The following is a 12,558-nucleotide window of genomic DNA, read 5'->3' on the forward strand; positions in this document are numbered from 1 at the left end:
GTGTTTGGACTGCGGCACCAGACCGCAAAGCCAACAGGCTGAAGGCTGGCAAGCTGCGATTGTGTCTGCTGAGCGTTGAGCAGCCGACCTGGACCGCGGACTTGGCAGCTGAGCGAGCTCATCAGTAATAGCAGTTTGCAGTCAGGCCCCTGGTGCGACTCGAGGGGGCATGTTGGTGTGAAGGGGGTGTGCCGTGTCGCCCCGTGGCCTGCAAAAGGCCCCACGTCAGGCTGTTATGACTGGCGGCTGTCAAGGTGCTAGAATACTGACAGGCCGCCCGTCAGGACAGGCTACCTTAAAGCCCCTGCTGTGTGTCGGTAACAGCACCTCAGACTCAATATGTTTACGCCCAAGCAAGGGGCTATCGGTGGCAGGTCGCGGACCTCCCGACTACGTGTAACGGCCAATTACTCTTGGCCGTGTCTGCTAGGTCCCAGAGAGACACCGTCTCTTCAGCAGTACATGCGCAATGTGGTGCGTATTTGGCGGGATTCTTTGGCTGCGGCGGGCAAGGGTCACAAGTGTCCCTCGCCCCTTGCTCTCACCCCACAAATTTTTTCCCGTTTCCCAGACAGAGCGTCCTTCACGTCCGGGTGCGCGAGTACTACCGTATTTGGATGATTTCCTAATCATGTTTACTTCCGAGGAGCAAGCAAGTTTTTGCGCGTGCTGGGTGCGTGAGAGTATCGAGTTTTTGGGTTTGTCATGTCATCCCACCAAGTGCCAGTGGGAGCCGTCGCAGTCAGTGTATCACTTAGGCATTACGGTCAATACGGCAGCTGGTGTGTTCAGGTGCGTAAGTAAAAGCTCGCCAAATTGCGGTGGCTGGCGATCGGGTTGCGGGTTGCGGATCATGTCTGGTGCAGAAGTGTGAGCTGGCTAAGTTTTGTAGTTTTGCACAGAGCATCAAATTGGCCCTTACTCCAGCTCTCTTATTTCTCCGCAATTTTTACGATGATGTGAAGCAACCGGTTGGTTGGTCCGGTCGAGTGTGCTTGCCCCGTGGGTCATTACGTGGCTTCGGGTGGTGGGCGGACTTCCCTACCCACCATTGCTCGGCGGCTATTCACCAAGGCCCTGCTGCAGTTGAGCTTTCGGTGGATGCTTCACGCCATTCGTGGGGCGCGGTCCTGTATGATCGTGTGGCGCACGGTTATTGGTCAGCATCAGAGCTCTACAAACACATCAGTTGGAAGGAGTTGCACGCTGTCCATCATGCATTAGAGTCCTTTCTTCCGTTCTTTCAGCAGCGTGTTGTCTTAATCAGGGAGGAAAACACGTGCACTCAAGCAGTGCTAGGGTATCTTTCCTAGTCGTGCCGTACTGGACGGCCCAACCTTGGTGGCAACAGTTGATGGAGTTGGCGGTTGACCTTGTGTTCCTGCCTTCGAATACGGAGCTGTTTGCGCTGGGTGCGGGTGCGTCGAGCACCTATCTACCCCCCCTTCCTGGCAGGTCTGGCAGTGCGGGTGCAGTCGTAGTGTGGGTGCTTTCGCATGGCACTCGGTCGGTCAGTGTGGCGCTGCAATTGCGGGGTCGTGTGCCCCCGAGGTGCACTTTCCTAGCATTTCACCCCCTCCCCCAGGGGCTCGTAATATCTTGTAGGGGCAATGGGACCTCCAATGAGGAAGCGCCTTAGTTGTATATTGTGCAGGGGAGCGGACATGCAGTTACAGCGAATATGAAGGAATTTGTTGTGTGGAGGTGTGCGCTCGGAAGGCACCGTGCAGGTAGTTGGTCTTTTCATCGCGTTGTGTCACCAGCGATTTGAATTCCCCTGATTTCGGAGCAGTTTCGCTTTGTTTGATATCTGTTGGTACCGCCGGCTCCAACACCGCTGGTTCTGGACTAAGTTCAAGTACTTCTTTTGGCGCTGAATGGGTTCGTGTGTCTCCATTCGCGGCCTTGTGTTTGTTGTTTGTCGTGTTAAGTCTGTGTCTTTTCTTCGTCCGTTTTCTCTGCTGTCGGTGACCTGGGTTCGGAATGGAAGGAAGGCAGGGTGGCTTGGCGAAGTCCTGCAGGTAGCTGGAATGCTGACTAGACGGCACACGAACGGGCAAGTCTTAATACGTAGCAAATAGCAACCCGCGAAAGGGGTCAAGATTCCCTCCAGGCAATCAATCAACAGCGATAAAGATTTACCTTACCAACTGAGTATGCCCGGCGTGAAGGATATGGGCGTTGAGCGGCCCACACAGGAGTTCGGCTGGTGAAGGGAAGTTACTTATGCGGCTTATGAGAAGGGAGGTCCGCACAGGGCTTGTTGTCTAGCTCAGAGAACTTTACAATGTTCCAATCATGAGCCGTAAAGCGACTTTTCCAAGCTCGCTGCCGGCTATAAATACCGAAGTCTCACTGTCGATCACAGGAGGCCCTCAAAAGATAAGCCTCGAGTACGACCACGACGTATAGTCCACAAATGACACAAGTGAAACACCCTATAACCGTGTGACAGAACATTCACACAAGAAATGAACATTTCACAGGTAAAATACATAAACCTACGCAAACGAGCGTACATTCGCATCTCGTCCATAAGTCGATCAGCGAAGTGTAAGATAAGAACCAAACACCCTACGCGATAATACACGAAATTCGCGTATTCACACCGATTATAACCTAAGACGATTATAAAAGACGGTAAAATGAACGTGACGCTAAAATGTCGTGACAGCTGTCGCGTCACATGACTGTAGCACCGAACAAAACACGTGCGTACGGCAGACTCCCCCCCCAGCGGGCGAAGCCGAGATGGTGAATGCCCGTGGAAAGCTCCATGTACGCACCTTCAAAGTAAGTGCTCAGCTAAGCTGCCATCCTTCAAAATCACACGCTTGATAGCCGGATTCGTGAACACAATCAGCCAGATAAAAGACTGGTACTCAGACTCAACGGAAGGACAACTCAACATCAACAAACGATCCTTATCTTGCAAACTGCGCAACCACTTCATACGCGCTTCATCAGCACCCGATATGTGATCTACCGGAACTCTAGCGACCACAAAGCCCTTAACAGACTTAATCGCGGCTGGAATCGCCAAATCTAACAATGCGCCAGTGATTGACAACACTGCTGCATCTACTGATGTAAACTGCTTATCTACGCCGCCGTAAAACTGAGGCGACAAGGGATCACTAAATTTTACCGGCTTCCCTTTCAAGACGCGCGCGCCAGAAGACAACAAAGCGACACGCAAAGGATTTGAAACCTCGTATGGCAGAATTACGTTATTAACCAAGCTCCAACGCAACGCTCCTCACAACACGTCGACATGCGACTGCGGTACGGACGGAAGTTGAAGACGTTGCTCGAATAATTGATTAGTGACCAAAGCTGTCTTGAATACTGAATGGTCTCCCGCCATAGCCAGATCCAGCGCCATCGGAACATCCGCGGCTGAATCCAAACTCCAGTGCTCCAGTTTCGATGCGGCTGCTGCAACCGCCGCTGCTCCCACCGCTCGCCTTGGGCGGGCAGACTTAGGTGCAAGCATATTGCGCAGCTGCACAACATCCACCAGCTCCAATTCGCCGTCCTGGTAAAGCACCTCGAAGAAATGCTTCCTGCCTCGTTTACCGGCATAGGTAGCGGCACCGGTTCTCGCGGCACGACTGCCAGAGGGTCCGGAATTAGATCCAAATACTCGTGACCCTTGTAATTCGGCAAGATATTGCGGAGGAACAGGCTTAGTGCTGGATTTATTGGAATTACTACCAGAGTTAGCCAAAGATCGAGAGTTTATTTGTCCTACGGTGATGCCTTTAGAAAGACAATTAGGACACACCCAAGTGCCGTCGGGGATTTGTTTGAGAGGCGGTTTCAGGCAATTAGTATGCCAACCCGTCCCACAGCTATCACAGAGAAGCATCCCCATCAGGCATTTTGCAAACCTCACAGGACAAATCAGCATGAGGTCGGGACAAGCGAGGATCGACAACCTCGTCTAAAATAGGCAAATGACAAGGTGCACAGTGCATAACATGCGTTTGCATGGTTTGACCGTCTTGACCTTGCAGAACAAGTACGCCACTGGGACGCACCTCACTAACGCGAAGTACGGCAGGTTGAACCTTATGATCTAACGCCGTACGCGAACTAGTATTACGATAATAAACATAATCCCCTACGTCAAACCTGCGCAACCTAGGATGGTTACCCCCAGCACGCAAAGCGGCATATCGTAACGTATCCCTATGCTGGGCGATAAGTAAATTTTCCCCTGCAATACTCATGTTACGACGCATAGCCTCGCCACGCTTAAGGAGAGCATCAGAAGCCTCCTCCAGAGAATCGAAGGAGATGTCCTCCTCAAAGCGCTGCTTCACCGCGGGTGGTATAGTGGGCTGAACTCCGTGGAGCAAACTGTATGGGCTGAAACCAGTAGACTGCTGCTTCGAACAGTTGTAACCCAACATGATGTAAGGCAGCTGCTGATCCCAGTTGGCACCTGCACTCCTGCGGCTAGAGTTAGCAACAGGGATGCAACGAGAGCAAACGAAGCAAAGTGCCAGCCGCTACGTGGCTGTAATGCGGGTTTGCCTAACAAAGACCTACGCCTATACAGTGGCTTCTTTCTTCCTGTGCGAACAGGAGGCCTCCTAGGGTGGCGCGAAGAGGAAACAGGCATGGGTCGTGTGGCTAGGCATGCGTGATCTATTAAACCGTTGGCCGTGTACGAAAGAACGGCACCAGACGCCGTGAGAACGGGGCTGACAAAACACACGTTAAATGCGTCCACAAAGAAAGTGGCATACATAAGAAGCATAAGGAAAGTGGAACCGAACTGATTCACACCAACTGATAACCGGGACGCGAAGTTGCCCCAGTAATCTCGCCTAGTGTTGTTGACGTAGGCGGTTGACGTGCCCTGCTCAGAGGAATGAGAGGACTGGTGCGGAAAAAGAGGGATGTCAGCGGTGGATTCCCCTCCCCCCAGCTCGGAGCCGGGAGGAGAGGTGCTGGGAATGGCCATGCTGACCCACGCAACTCCCACAAGTGAACCATGCTGAGAAGGCTTGTGCTTCACAAGCTTGCGCATGGGAATGGTGACTTTGTAGTCGGGGTGCTGCAAGAAGTTGGGATAAAAGTGCAGCCTAGGCTCGGGATATGATTCCAGAGCGTCCCCCAAGAATTTCGCCTGTTCGTTACCCACTAGGAGCTGAAACAGGTCTGGTCGTTCGTCAACGACCAGGGTTTTAGTAAGCGGGACCCGCGTGGCATGCGGCGTGCCCGGAAGAAGCTCGAAAAAGATGTTGGATGTGTCCAACTCCCCTCGCACAGCACCCCCTAGCTGCAACGAGGTGGACAAACGCGTGGTGGTCTCTACTATGGGTAGGTTAAGCGCTTTGGCTACACTGGTCGGCATTACGTTAACCGTTGCGGCAAAATCACGCAACGCCTCCGGAGCTGCCCTGTCGCGCTGCCCCTGAACCAACACACACGCCCCCTTTTCGTAGTAATACAGACCCTCGGGTTCCCCCATGTAACGCGCCGCCGACGGATTAACCGCTAAAGCCTGCTCCCGCTCATCAGGCGAGAGCTCCGACAGAGTGCGTGGAGGCGGACCCTTAACCCCACTTACCTGGTACTCAAAACCGGCACCACGGTGGTCGGAGGGTTTGGCGCGCCCTTGGGCCGCCAGGGCAAAAGACGCCAGGCCAGAATCAAGGGGAGATGGCGTGACCAGCTCCGGTGCTGCCGCCGGGAAACAGGCGAGCTGCACACTCTTGTCGGCCTGAAGCGTGGAAAATCCCTCCCCGAAGCTGCTCGAAACTGAGCTGGAACCCTGCATTGCTTGGGCCGTACTTGGGGGATGGGGTTTAGCGTCTAAGGGGCCGCCGGTGGAAGGCAGCCCCTGCTGACAAAGCAGGTTAAAAAATGTGCCGACAGGCATGTCGGAGATTTTACGCAAGAGACTATGGTCATACAGCACATGAGTGCGTTTTGAGTTGCTCGCCACGGGTGGTGTCGGTGGCGGATATTGCTTCGTGACTAAAGGGGCAGGAGTGAAGGACTTAGGAACAGCCTGCGAATGCATGGTGGCTAAGCTGTTGCACCTTATTATTATTATTATTATTGTTACACCGGTGTCCGCTCAACCTGGCGTGTGTTAAGGGGGGAACGCTCTGAGGTCTGCACCTAGTCAGTCCTATATGCTATATTCCCACCGCGTCACCTCTACGGGCCCTTTTCCACCCTAGAGTTCCACCTATCGTTGGTGAGGACGCCACACTATCGCTGTGGGACACGACCAGTTATCGCAACCTGCCGGAGTCTGGTGCTCCTGTTACAACTTCAGGCCACGTGCATGTCGCACCGCCTCCCTACCCTTACACTACTGCACTCTACACAGCACCCTGCGCTTTGTCCTGGCGGAGGGTAGTTAACCCCCTACGACCCGCTTCACCCGCTGGGGGATTCCGCACCCCTCGTAGAGGTCACCATCTAAGGCTCGTGCGAGGTTCGGCCTAGCCATGCTACAGCAGCTTCTTGATAGGTACTTTGCTTGGACAGCTCCATTGACCTTGTGCATCCATTCCTCCTCCTCCTCGGCGCCTAGCCTTCTGGTGACGGACTTGTCATCACATACACCACGGGTTGCCCTGAGGAGAGCCTCAGAGGCTGATACATTCTCAGCGAACAAGTCTCACAACCCATGGTGACGCCGGTGGGATTCGAACCCACATCTCCCACCGGTTAAGGTGGTGCTTTACCAATTAAGCTACGGCGCTGTTGCACCTTACCTCTTGTGCGCTGCGCGTCCATGTGAGCGGCGCCATCCTGGCCTGCTGGCTGGGAGAGACGTTCGACGCCGCTTCATGGAACTGCGTCGTGCAGCAGGCCGCCTCCTCATCCCCCTCGTCCTCTGCTGCGAAGTCGTCCTCGAAAGCTGCGGCAACAGCCGCCGCCAAGGCCGCCTTCTTTTCAACCGCCTTCTTGCGCTGCAGAAATAAAACCTTCAGGGCTGGGTTAGCGGGCTCGTAGCCCGCGGGAGCGAGCTCGGGGTGGAAAATGAAGCACTTGCTCTGCTGGTGACCCATGGTTCCGCAGAACTCGCAAGATGGCCTATTCCCCCGCGATTCGCTAGCACCCTGTCCCTGCTTGGGCTTAGATGGCCCAGCCCCCTTCTGCTTTTGCCCGCCCATTCCTCTGGACCCCCCTGAGGTCGACGCGCTGCCCTGTCCCTGGGAAATCAAGGCAACCAAACGCTCAACAATACCGGAGGGGATGTCAGAGGTCAAAAGCGCGGACTTCGTCTTTGGGGGATTTAAGACACGACACTGCGCCGTATCGTGAGATGCATTAGTGCCGTGCTTCTCGCAGTAGAAGGTGCGTTTTTCCTTAACAGGGGGTTTTGCTGCACTCTTCTGCTGCGACGGCTTTTTGTGTACCTGCACTGCCCTGTCCTCCAACGGAAGGTTATTCCATACAACCTCAGCCTCTTGTGCCGTCTTCTCCAAACGATCGTACCACTTGGTACGCTCCACGGTAATGAGGTGCCTCTCCAGGTGATGCCGAACCATGGGGTTTAAGCCCTCTAGAAAACGTTCCGCGACCTGGTGCTTGCTGACCCTACCGTCCAGCTTTTTCTCCAGCGCTAGCAGCATATCCTTGAAGACTATGGGAGAGAGAGCTCCCTGCTGCATGCTTTTGAAGCGCGCAAGATCACTTTCAGCGCGCGCCGAGGCAAAGTTTTCCTCTAGGATGTGGGCGTAATAGTCAAACAGTTGACGCGGGGAGACGGTGTTGGCTGCCGCACCTGGTTCGGATACACCGAAGTGCGCTGCGGCTTTAGATATGAGGTTTTGTCTGTGTGAGTTGTACCACGCCTCGAATGGCGTGTTACGACCAGGCAGTGCATCAAGGTAAGACTTCAGGCTTTCAACAGACAAGTTGTTCCTAGAAAGAGGGTAAGAAACTCCTTGCTGGAAAACCTTGGTAAGGAAGTCATCCAACCCGTTGTGCTGGAACGGGTCAAGGGTAGGGTAAAGGTTCTGCATGATTTCGTCGTCAGAATCGCTGTCCCTAGAAAAGATCGGGTTAATGTAGGTGCGGGGCCTACCTAGCGATTCGAAAAGACGCGACCACTTCTCCCTATCGGAATCTGTTCCGGTGGTTTCTAGTGGAGCAGTAACCTCACCCTCAGTTGGAGCTAACTTAGTCAGGGGAAGTTCCACCTGTACTGCTAGGCCACTATCCGAACGCGAGCGCGGAATACGGGCGGCTTCGCTAGTACTAGACCCTGAGGTGGACACCCTACGCGTATCCTTACGCGAAACCTTGCTTACCTCCTGCTGATCTCGCTGACTCGTCGAGCGAAGATGTTGCGCAGTGGCGGCCCGCGGGATGTTGCGACGTAGCGGCTCCGTGGGACTTATGCTTCCCTGTGTAATAATTAGCTTACGAAAAACAAGATGAGAAAAAGGAAAAGAGAAAGATGCAGCAACAAACGCGAAGCGAACAGGCAAGGACTAAGCAATAAAAAGCCTAGCGACTACTAAAGAGTACTAAACCCGCCCCACCTAAGCTGGTATCGCTGTAACGTTGCGTTGTAATGAGCTGCAAAAATTAAGAGTAGCTGCGTGAAAACAGCTGTAGTAATAATGATTCTGAAAAGTGATGATATGAGTACGTGGTGCAGCGTAATGATTGAACTACTGCTCTGTGTATAACGCGTCAGCGAAAAGACAGAAAATCGACTCAATGAAGTTACAGTGATTATTCCATCATGTCACTGCGTGGAGACGCGCACAGGTCTGCGTATTCAAATAAAGGTAGTCGAATGTTCGCCCCCTGGGCGCTGGCCGTAACAAAGCTCGTCGGCCGCGGAAGCTGCTCAAGCTCGGGGTCCAGCTGCACTACTACCAGGTATCGTATACGAAAAATAGCTGGGCGTGGCTCCAGGTCAAAACGCACGCCTCTCGCCAATAGACCTATGTCGACAGGCTCCGCCTCCTGGTCGAACGGATCGACCAAATGTGGATGATTAGGCTGATTAAACCGCCTGCAGGGGCCCTGCTGGCCCCGACCACCTTGATGCTGATAACCTCGGTGGCGCACACCGAGAGGGTTACGACCCGCGCGTCCTCTGAATGGCCTTCGGTAATCTTCCTCGTAACGGTCCACTGCAGAAGCGGATTGAGGCTAGTAAAAGCAAACGGATTGATGTGACCCCGTATAATTCGGCCAGAGGTACGCGAAATGCTCGTTAAGCACAGAAGAGCTCGAACCCGCTGTTCAGGTGAGCTGAATATATAGTATAAGAAAAATGTTAGGCTGGGCTGACCAAGCCTAGATGGTAAAACGAGTGGATGGTATAAAGTATTCGGTATCGAGTGTTAAAAAGACGGCTGTGCGTGACACAGTATCGATTGTCAGAGTGACCGAATACGAAAGCAAATCGACCCAGTAGAAGATGGCCCGAAATTGCTGAATAGTAGGGCAGCTGTGCGTAACACTGCTGAACGGCTGCGGCTGGCGTGACCTAGCCTGCCTAACCTACCAAAAAGGGTGCTGGGAAAAGCAACCCGAATATCCCCTAGGCGACAGAACACCTAAGGTAAACCCAAAAACCGAACTTACTTGGTCTTCTAGCCTGATTTAGGCTTTACGGCTATGGAAGGCAGGGTGGCTTGGCGAAGTCCTGCAGGTAGCTGGAATGCTGACTAGACGGCACACGAACGGGCAAGTCTTAATACGTAGCAAATAGCAACCCGCGAAAGGGGTCAAGATTCCCTCCAGGCAATCAATCAACAGCGATAAAGATTTACCTTACCAACTGAGTATGCCCGGCGTGAAGGATATGGGCGTTGAGCGGCCCACACAGGAGTTCGGCTGGTGAAGGGAAGTTACTTATGCGGCTTATGAGAAGGGAGGTCCGCACAGGGCTTGTTGTCTAGCTCAGAGAACTTTACAATGTTCCAATCATGAGCCGTAAAGCGACTTTTCCAAGCTCGCTGCCGGCTATAAATACCGAAGTCTCACTGTCGATCACAGGAGGCCCTCAAAAGATAAGCCTCGAGTACGACCACGACGTATAGTCCACAAATGACACAAGTGAAACACCCTATAACCGTGTGACAGAACATTCACACAAGAAATGAACATTTCACAGGTAAAATACATAAACCTACGCAAACGAGCGTACATTCGCATCTCGTCCATAAGTCGATCAGCGAAGTGTAAGATAAGAACCAAACACCCTACGCGATAATACACGAAATTCGCGTATTCACACCGATTATAACCTAAGACGATTATAAAAGACGGTAAAATGAACGTGACGCTAAAATGTCGTGACAGTGGAGCGGTCATTGTTGCAGAGCCGGTGTTTCAGTTCAAGCCTCTAGTTTTGGCCGCTTGGTCACCCCTGAGCGGGCACATGTTTTGGCTTCCTACCGACCCTTCCTTCAGTGGGCGTCCGTCAGCATCTGTTGAGTGATCCGTCGCGTCGGTGGCGGTGGGTCAGTCTGTTGGCGCTTTGCGTTTACTTTGTTCACTCTTTTGCCTGCGTAGAGGTGGCGCGTCCGCCGGCCCTGGGGTGTCGTTTGGAGGTCTTTCGAGGCGTTTGGCTTCGGGAGTTTCGGTGTGCGCGCCTGTCTGCCAGCTGGCAGCTCTGGCCCTCTTGCGGGTCGGCGCGATGCGCCGTTTGGTGGTTCAGTATTTCAACCGCTAGAGGGGGTATCTTCTCCTTTGGCATTTGTCTCTGACGCAACAACTTATGCGAGCTTGCGTTAAGTAAGCGGGTTAGTTGGGCGTAAGGCCCAGTTCTGCCCGTGTCCTCAGGGCCGTAATTCATTGCACGCATTGCACTAATAAGGTTATCTTGAATTTGTTGTTCAGCGCGTATGCATTTCTTATACTCACGCTGATCCTCCAATGACGACAGTGTAAGGTAAAGCCCAATGAGTTAGCATCTTCATAACAATAATCTGTCTTTCTTCCTCTATAATGGCGAACCATTCATTCGCAGGCAAGCAGGGGGAAGCAGGAAAAGGGGGACTAGACGGCACCAGCAGTAAGTGGTGTGGGTGCGATGGGATCAGCCCGCATTACCCGCCAGGATGAATATTTTCTCCATTGAGGAGGATGGCCGGCGGATTCATAGGGGAGCGTGGAGAGCGCAACACACGTATTACGACACACAGACTCCGGCTTTGCCCCGCCCCCCCAAGATTCAACAACGAAACCGCTTGATACCGAATCTCCCGCCGCCCATTTCGGCGGCGGCAGTCATCGCGGCGCGAGCACGGCCAAATCTAGCGACGCCAGCTGTGGGTGAGGTAGGAGGATCAAGTAATGCACGTCAACCCATGGCTACTGGACAGCCCCAGACAATCCAGCAAACAACTCGACAACAGCAGATGCAAAATCGAGTATCCAACGAGGAGGCAGCAGAAATGGCAGGCAGAGCAGCAGCCGCCGTTGTACGAAGACAAGTACAACAACAGCAGCAACAGCAACAACAGCAACAGCAACAACAGACACAGCAACAGCAACAGCAAACACAGCAGCAACAACAGCAACAGCAACAACAACGACAGAACCAGCAACCACAACAGCAACAGCAACAGATACAGCAACAGCCGCCACAGCAGCAGCAGCGACAACAGCAGCAGCTCTCATACACAACCACCAATCAACCTGGACTACCGACATCAGCTTCTATCCCCAAAACTCACTCCATCACGCACCCCTTACTTGGCCAACCGATTCAAGATGTGGCCGGAAATAGGCCAGATGAACAGCAATGGCAATTACAAAACAGACGGACGCATCGTGGAAACCCAATTCTGCCCACCGACCAACCTGTGCTGGGCAAGCATGCGGACAAACCAACGTCACGCACGTCATCTCCAGGGGTCAGTCCCCAACACAAGAGGAGGGACTCGGTAATAAGCCCGCCCAGGTTTCATGTTCTTCCACATGACGACCCGGGTGAACTCATGCAAGTCGGCGAGGAGGAGGAAGTGAGAAATATAGTAGTAGTCCGCGGAAATGGGGATACGGAAATACCCCCTAGGTAAATGGGGCGACGGACAAGATGCAGGAGGCCTAATAATAGACCCCTTCGCATAGCGTCCCATAATGTAGCAGGTTTATTCACGCATTCGGCATTTACTCCTATCCATGCTGCGGCTAGAGTATGGGCCCAACATAGGTTAGATGTCATTTGTTTACAGGAGACACATCATATGGGAGATGGAGACCTGACAATTCTCACTAGAGAATTGCAATTCGCGGCTCAGAAAATAGGGATACCGGGATGGGATATAATAGCACAATCCCCCACGACCAATGCCCGGACGGCTGGAGTGTTAGTGCTAGTGCGCAAAGATCTTTATCGCGACTTTAAAATAATACAAACACCGGCACGACTACTTCCGGCTAACATTCCCCAAGGCCGTAGCGCGTCGGTTTCGTTCACGTGGTGTGGTCACCGTATTCATTTGATTAATTTGTACCTCATGACATCTAGTTACTCGATAGATCAGAGGAAGGCGTGTGTGCATTCTCTTGGCGATGTGGTAAATAGGATAGGACAGGATGATCATT

General features: G+C 53.1%; 1 protein-coding gene across 1 annotated transcript; it reads left to right on the plus strand.

Annotated features, from left to right (window-relative positions):
- Window positions 1-339: 339 nt before the first annotated feature.
- Window positions 340-4,142, plus strand: VOLCADRAFT_105017 (uncharacterized protein; the record flags this gene model as incomplete). The annotated part of the gene is made up of 5 exons (XM_002951127.1): window positions 340-474; window positions 572-792; window positions 1,456-1,510; window positions 2,725-2,793; window positions 4,020-4,142. The coding sequence occupies 5 exons, from the start codon at window positions 340-342 to the stop codon at window positions 4,083-4,085; spliced, it is 546 nt and encodes a 181-aa protein (XP_002951173.1). The 3' UTR covers window positions 4,086-4,142.
- Window positions 4,143-12,558: the final 8,416 nt, after the last annotated feature.

The sequence above is a fragment of the Volvox carteri genome (assembly GCF_000143455.1).
Source record: "Volvox carteri f. nagariensis unplaced genomic scaffold VOLCAscaffold_22, whole genome shotgun sequence".
NCBI lineage: Eukaryota > Viridiplantae > Chlorophyta > Chlorophyceae > Chlamydomonadales > Volvocaceae > Volvox > Volvox carteri.